Source organism: Nanorana parkeri, unplaced genomic scaffold, assembly GCF_000935625.1.
Source record: "Nanorana parkeri isolate BGI_ZX_2015 unplaced genomic scaffold, ASM93562v1 scaffold76, whole genome shotgun sequence".
NCBI classification, from domain to species: Eukaryota; Metazoa; Chordata; class Amphibia; order Anura; family Dicroglossidae; genus Nanorana; species Nanorana parkeri.
This window is the reverse complement of record NW_017306344.1, coordinates 1928730-1936891: the sequence shown is the minus strand read 5'-3', so window position 1 is coordinate 1936891 and position 8162 is coordinate 1928730. Positions and strand designations below refer to the sequence as shown.

The 8162-nt window shown below is 39.6% G+C and overlaps 1 protein-coding gene across 4 annotated transcripts in view; it reads left to right on the top strand.

Annotated features, from left to right (window-relative positions):
• Positions 1–8017, top strand: part of NFYC (nuclear transcription factor Y subunit gamma) — a 48535-nt gene extending 40518 nt beyond the window's left edge. For all 4 annotated transcript variants that reach the window (XM_018576766.1, XM_018576767.1, XM_018576768.1 and 1 more), the window contains 5 exons: positions 1100–1270; positions 2672–2830; positions 5219–5326; positions 7032–7091; positions 7169–8017. In XM_018576766.1, the coding sequence (XP_018432268.1) occupies positions 1100–1270; positions 2672–2830; positions 5219–5326; positions 7032–7091; positions 7169–7288 (618 nt within the window). In that variant the 3' untranslated portion in view covers positions 7289–8017. The remainder of the gene's footprint in view (positions 1–1099; positions 1271–2671; positions 2831–5218; positions 5327–7031; positions 7092–7168) is intronic.
• Positions 8018–8162: the final 145 nt, after the last annotated feature.

The window sequence follows — 8162 nt, the reverse complement described above, 5'->3', positions numbered from 1 at the left end:
TGAGATTTTCTGTCTGTGGATTTATAACTAACATGGTTTTTAACATATTAAAATATCTTTGTTACCTTTTACAATTCTGTTGTGGTTAAAAACTTGGGTTTGTGGTTTTCCATGTTTAAGAACCAGTTATAAATCTCATTCATTTCTGCTGTTTGGATTTTGATCTTACAGAAGCTCTAGTGAAATAAAAATGAAAGCTGCTGACGGGTTTGTTAAAATCTGAAAAAAAGAACACAACACTTTTGCTTGGTACATAAAATCAGTTTGTTATTGAATACACTTGTTTTATTTATATAGGCTTTATTCACAGTAGATGTACTGGGAAATATGTGCTCATTCTGAAACGGACAATACTGCATGCACATTTTTAAATTATTGTTGACTCAGCATGTCCATGTAAACAAGATCATTCAGGAACGTTTTTCCCCACAAAAATGAAATACATTTTCTGTCCTGGAAATACAGAGCATCTATTGCAAATAAACCAGAATTCCTTCACTCTCCTTTTTTAATTTCAAATTAACAGTACTTTGTGAAATGTTTAACTTGCCTGCTTGTTGCCGAGGCATTTATCATTAAGCCTGCATGAAAAACAGATGCTGTGTCTAAAAGCATCTGACAAGTATCTCTTGATTAGTTAATCCTCCAACTCTGCCTTGTGTCTCACCAGGGACAGCAGTAAATTTGGTTAAAAAAACATAACTTGAGGACATCTATTACACATTTTAGTGTGAATATATACAGAATGGTGACAGAAAACACAGGGTTTGCATAAGCTCTGGGATAGGTAAGATGAGCAACACCTTGAGGTGTACATTGAGAACTTAAAGGGACGTCTGTCCAGGAAGGTGGGAATCCCAGCACATAAATTATTCCTTTTGTCTCCCTAGGGTGATAATCTAGCCTCCAACAGATACCGAGATCTCAAATAGGGTGAATTAGGTCACTTTAGGATTATAAAACAACATTGACTGTTCTAATACACGTGCTATTGCGTTAGATATGCAGTACATGTACTGTATTGGTTTTTGCCATTTAAATACACTGTGACTGAATTGCTGTTACTGTACTTTAAGTTTCCCTTTGCACAATTATTTAGGAAGAAGTCCGGCAAGCAGTCACGCCAGCAGAACCCGTCCAGTACTACTTTACTCTGGCCCAGCAACCTGCAGCTGTGCAAGTACAAGGACAAACTGGTCAACAGAATTCATCCTCTACAACTACCCTGCAGCCTGGGCAGATTATAATTGCTCAGCCTCAACAAGGGCAGGTCAGCCAACCATAAACACACTTTGCTTCTGAAATGGCTTTTCTAATCTTGTTTGCATGACTGTAGTCAGACATTTCACACTTGGATGTTTGACCTACTGTGTTTTGTTCACATGGGGAAACCTTAAATAAAACAGTGGCTATCTGCTCCCAAGGGTGGATTATTTTACACTTTATAATATATAACTGACCGGGTTATTCACAAAGCTGCCGAGTGAATAACCCAGCCGAAGTGAGGTGAGCCGAACGATGTTTGGCTATTCACTCTGGCTCACTACGGCTGATTTCAGTCAGCCGAACATGCTATGAATAGTTGTGAATAGCCCTACAGAAGCCCTTCGGTTCAACTGAACCGAAGGGCAGAGGCGGTCGAAGGATTAGCTGAAGCTACGGCTGGATCCTTCGGCTCTTTAGTGAATAACCCCCTTAGTTTTCCTTGGCTTGGTTACTATGTATTTGCTACAAAAGAAAGGCAGATTTTTATGTTACATAATCTGAGATCCCTACATCTGCAGATAAGCTTTGCATCCCTATTGTAAGCCCTAAACTGGCCAATGGGAACTATATGTTCAAGTAAAAAGTGGCTTTACCCTCTAAATTCCAGAAACACTTTGGTTACAATATATTTGCAGTGGACTAGATACATTTTGACTGCTATTGAATTTTGATTGTTTTCCAACTTTCTGGCTGTGCTCAAAATGTGAGTAAAAATGGAGCATTCCTAATCAGGCTAATACACAAATTGCCCAAAGCTGCGAAAATCACACAAAAACCGCTGTGCTGTTTAGCATCTTGTAAGTTCTTCAGGAGACCAAGGATGGGTTCACTCAATGTAAAAAGGGATGCACATGCAGCATGTCCCATCTGTTCTCCTTTTAATCATTACTATATCTGTATTTCGCATTACTAGCTACAAAATGAATACATTCTGTGTTAGTACTTTTGAGTCTCCAGGGCATTAATACTTAATGCAAGAAGAAGACAAGGGAAGCTTTGCTCTCCAAAATTAAACCCTGATTGGTTGTTAAATAAAGAAGACGCCTGCCATGATTCAGGAGGCATGGGGAGCATTTTTTTTTTTTTTTTGGCAAAGCAATAACTAGATGGAAGGTAGTTGCCTTTAGCAATGCAATAAAGAGTGGTGTTAGAACTTTTCTGCCTTTTTGGTAAAAAAACCTCCTCCAAAGAGCCTTTTAATATTGAACAACTTATCACAATGCAGTCACTTCTAAATTGGTAGGAGATGTCCCAATATTTAGGTATGCGCAAGCATGTTTTCATGCCAATTCGTATGGAATTTGTTTCTTATAAGTTCACTTTTGTGTAGGCTGTGTTAAGTGTTTTTTGCTCGTATTGTTAAGTTGCAGTTACTGATTTCAATTTTTTTTTATTTCTTGTGCAGAATACGCCAGTAACGATGCAAGTAGGAGAAGGACAGCAGGTCCAGATTCTCCAGGCCCAACCACAGGGACAGTCGCAGCAGGGGCAAAATGCAACAGGACAGACTATGCAGGTTATGCAGCAAATAATCACCAACACAGGAGAGATCCAGCAGATTCCAGTACGTATCATGTTGGGCAGCTGCATACAGCCAGGTTAAAGGTGTACTCTTAGACGTAGGATGATGGAAAGATATGACCTATGCATTCTTTCTGTAAAGTGAAGTTGGCATAAGCCTACATAATTGCACTGGATTCACATACATATTTATGCAGACACTTTTCACACATGCATTCATCTGTGAGGAACATCAGCAATTACCTGGGAAAATGTCTAATAATTCCTCAAGATCTATTGAACTGTGGGTGTCTGCATAAGTCTGGTCTGGCCATTAGACAGATGACCATTTCATAAACATCATCATTGGGTGATGATCCTCTGTCTTTTGGGTACTGTAACAGCAGGTTTTTAACGTGTAAACCTGGCTGGTGCAACTTAACCAGGTCAAAAGTCATTAATTGATCCATACTGTAGGACATACATTTCTGGGTATATCACATTTTTTTTTTTAATCACACACAAGGAAAATTGATAGCATTCATTTGCATATCACTAGAGTATGAACGATATTGAGTAATCTGCAAAATGTAAACTGCTCTGCGAATCAATGGACAACTGTACATTTGTTATACTAAAACTAGTTCATGTATAATGTTACACATTTCAGATGTTTTTAATTTGTAGATTTTTATATTTGCCTAATATGCTTTTAACAGCTAGTGGAGATGCATTTGGGATATGACAACCGTTCTGTGATTTTAAAGCCCATTTCCACCTTTGCAGAAGTTTAACAAAACCTATTCCAGCAATGTACACCGAGAGTACATGAAGCCGGCATATGCAGTTGATGTATATGAAAACAGAAACTTGCATTTTTTTTTTGGCTTGCCTCTTATATATCCTTGTGGAAATTGCTGTCAAGCAATGTGTGTGTGTGTATAGCTTTCCTCCCATCCTGGACAGTGTATTGCCTGTAAAGGCAGGGCTGTTTACTGATCATGCTACAATGGGTGACGGAGGGGGCAGCAGGTTACAGTCTGACACCACGGTGTCAGACTGAGTTTCCTGTGGAGAAAGTTTTGTATTTGTAGGATTCAGGCCTAATAAAACCCTTATTTAAAAAATGAAGAAAGCCTGCAATGTGAGTGATGTGCACACACATATACATCATCACTGCACCTCTTCATTACCACAATAAATGCTAAGCACTTACAAAGCTTAAACATTGGACTTTAAAGCTAGAATAGCTCTGGCATGCAGCCTTTCCAGTGGCCAGGGAGGGCTGTGTTTGAGATCCTTGCTCCAATGCTGTATATGTGTGACACTTGTGATTGCAATAATATTTTTATCACGTTATAAGTCAACTAAGTTTAATGCACCAGGTCTGTGCGCTCAGGGTTTTGTTCTTGTTTCTGCACATAGTTATGGCCTGTCTCTGTCCTTTGATTAATGTGCCGCAAGACCTGGATTCTCTTCATCCTCCATGTTTGACACCTTCAAGTTCATTTAAACTATAGTGATCTTTTGGTCTGGATATCTAAGTGCAAGTCATCCTCTAAATTTGTTTCTTCCGTATCAAGGATACACCTTACTACATGAGTTTGGAACCTCCTATAATAGATTTACCAACATTTATATAGTGTGAGGGCTTACCAGATTGCACTTAAACAGAATGGATTCCTTAGGCCCTCACACTACATAGTTGTTGGTAAATCTATAGGAGGTTGCACAATCACATAATTTTGTGTGGCCAGTTTCAGTCTGCTAGCCGGTTGGCACTTAGTTTATTAGACTACAGGCAGTCCCCTGGTTACAAACATCCGACTTATGGACAATCCGTACTTATGGACGGGGTCCACAGTTCTCCTAAATTTACCGGCAGCCGCCGGTACATTTAGGAGAACTGTGGCTGCAGTGGCCTGTGTTCCCGCTGCTCTCCGCGCCTGTGTTGGCGGGGACACAGACCGCTGCATTCAGTTATAGCAGGCTGGGTATGGCTCCCAGCATTAAAATAATAAAAAAAAGTTTAAAAATATTTTAAAAAATGAATTAAAAAGACAAAAAACACTTTTTTTAAAAAGTGAAATAAATAAAAATGTAAAATGCAAACAAATACATTTTTTTTTTTTTTTTACAGTTTATAAAATTAAAAATTTTAACTTTTTTTTGGTGTCATTTCAAATAAAACATTTTATTTATTATCTTCTGAACAAGGGGAACAGACGGCAAAACAAACGTGACCCTTCCCTATGCTATCCAAAATGAAAAAATATTTTTTTTTGCTCGGAGTTCCGACTTGCATACAAATTCAACTTAAGTACGAACCTAAAGTCCCTAACTTGTATGTAACCCGGGGACAGCCAGTACTGTGTAAAATGCATGCCATTATCCCATATTTTGTAAGAGCTAGTGTTTATATTTGGGTTTGTGTGTTTTTGTTTGTTTCTAGGTCCAGCTTAACACAGGACAGCTTCAGTACATACGGCTTGCACAGCCTGTATCTGGAACGCAGGTGGTGCAAGGACAACTCCAGACCTTGACAGCCAATGCTCAGCAGGTAATTTTATTTCAAGTGTTCACAATAGTATTTTCTTCATCTTCATGGTCCGTGAGCTGGTGGACATGTTATCACAGTCTTGTTTCTTAAAGGTTAATAACCTTAAAAGAGAACTATGGGGTAAGTGTTTGTTTTTCCCCATAGTTATCTTAAGGGTCACAAGAATACATATACTAGTGTCCTCCCGTGACCCAAAGCTCAGTATATCGCGGGCTATTGCCTGCAATATACTGTAAGCATCGCAGCCAGGACAGATCTTGACATTACTGTCGAGATCCGCCCAGCTGCGTGAGTTACAGCATGCTCTGCCTATCTAGAGGTGGAGCCCACTGTGCCCGCCCCCTCCCCTATCCGTTCCTCCACTCAGCGCTGGAGGATTGGTGAGGGGAGTGGGGGAATCCCTTTTGGGGAGCAGTCACTGACAGTCACTGCTCTCTGCAGGGAGACGATCGAGAAGTGAGCAGATCGTGCATGTTTCTGCTTACTTCCTGATCGATAGAGCCAACGTGTGACAGTTTCTTTGTCACAGGTCGGCTCTAACTATGAGGCTGAGTGGAAATCACTCGCCTCATATATCTCCTTTTTTAAATATGTCTAAGCCTAATTTGTATTCTTGGTGTTGGTAAGTGGGGACAAAAGTGTTTTTCATTTCAAATATTTGAAAATTGCAGCATGAAAGTCATCACCAAATGAAAGATCTCTGTAAAATTTCAAGAAGCAAACATTAATTCTGTCAGAGGAGAGAGAATCTCTCAAATCGGCACAGAGTTAGTGTGATTTCTTGTCGGACCTTTGAATCTTATTAAATACATGGCAGGTTTGATATCCATTATGGCCGTCCTAGACCTAAATAGCTAAAGCATTAGACTTCTTTTCAACCAAAGCTCCATGTGTCCCGTGAAATTAGCTGTCTTTCTCAAGCGGCTAGTCCCATACCCATTTTGGACCTAGATGATTGATGAGATAACATTATTCAATTTAGCTAAAAGCCATAGCTAACACGCAGAAGCTCACCATGTTCATGCTTCTGGGTAATCATTGCATCAATGTTTTCACAATGGAATGGTGACAGTTTGCTCAGAAACCTTTAGCAATTGATACAATTCTTCCTTTGAGGGCTTCTGTTGATTGGACGCCTATAGACATGCAATAATGTTTGTGATCAGTATTGTCCAGATTAGGTAGTGATTATCATTAGTTATTGGGTGGAAAAGTCATGGCTTGATCATGCAAATGTTACTCCTGTTGAACATAATTTAAGATGATAGTCTGAGAATCCAGTTCATGTAGCTTCTTCCCAGAGGGTGATGTAGAAATTATGTAACTTGGAATTCCTGTGCAAACACTAATACACACCAGCCAAGATGATAAAAGAAAAAATACTCTCCTGAGCTTGGGGTTGGGCACATGATGTCGCACTCTTGGTCATTCTCTATTTACAGTATAGGCATACTTTACTTTAAGGGGACTTAAAGTAAAGTATGCCTATATATAGTTGACAGAGAATGACCAAGAGTGGGACATCATGTGCCCAAGCTCAGGAGAGTATTTTTTCTTTTATCATCTTGGCTGGTGTGTATTAGTGTTTGTTACTCTGTTTTTCAGTCCCTTAGCCACTGCAATAGATAAGAGATAAAGGAATAATAGAAGTAGCACTGAAGAAGAAATGTGAAGTCCTTCCTAGTGATTTTTTCTTTTCTCCCAGATTTCACAAGCAGATCTCCAGCAAGGCCAGCAACAGTTCAGTCAGTTCACTGATGGACAGGTAAATGTTTAAGTATATTAAATTACAGCTTAAACCTTCTTTCTTGCATTTTATTAAAAACTTCTCTTCTCTTCTAGCAATTATACCAGATTCAGCAAGTTACCATGCCAGCCGGACAGGACCTCTCACAGCCCTTGTTCATCCAGTCAAGCGGCCAAACATCTGATGGAACAGCCACACAGGTCACCGGAGACTGATCAGACATACTGGGAAGGAATGGGCAGTGGGATACACAGCACAGGAGCACACAAACACCCATACCTAAACATGTACACATGTGTTTCTCTCTCCAGAGACGCAATGCACTAATGGGGCTAGTGTTCGCCGGTCATGCTGGAATATCAGTATGATTATGGAAACTTCTATCTGGTGCATTGTCCAGATGTTTTGTTTTTGAAACTTGTACACTAGTGTGCCCAGCAGAGAAGTGGTTTGTATGTAATCTTCATTTAAAACTCCATTTTACTGTTGGTGATAGGATTATCCACGGACGAAAGACTGTCAAATGCCCAAATGCTCTTTCCCTGGAATATGTTTTCGATAAAATGACTGGTCATATTTCAGTGCAATGATTCAGTGGGGTTCCACAAGGTATCCCTTTTGCAAGGGCTAAAGTTTTCACCTTAATGAGTAGATGAGTGGCAGGACATCGCCTGCATTTCATCTGTACATGAACCTAGCTGTTTAAGTTTTTCTTTTCGTTTACTCTCTAAATCCTGCCTCTTTTCTGTGGCAAAAGGTGGTCCGTTAACCCTTTAGACTGCCAAAAACACAAGCATCCATGTTCCAGGGCTCTGTGATCTATTAATAAACATGAACAGGGGATGAGGGTTTTTTTTTTGTTTTTTTTTATAACTATTGTGCTTGTCTGCGTTGAATGCATGTGAAATCTCTGCACAGACAGCAATAAAATTTCTTTTTAGATACAAATCTTGTCTGGTTTTTTTTTTGCCAATGTATAGCATCCCTTTCTTGACTAATTTAGACAACGTCTTATATACAGTAACTTGTGCTGAGGAAGACCTGTGTGGGTGAGACATGCTGAGGAAGAGCTGTGTGGGTGAGACATAT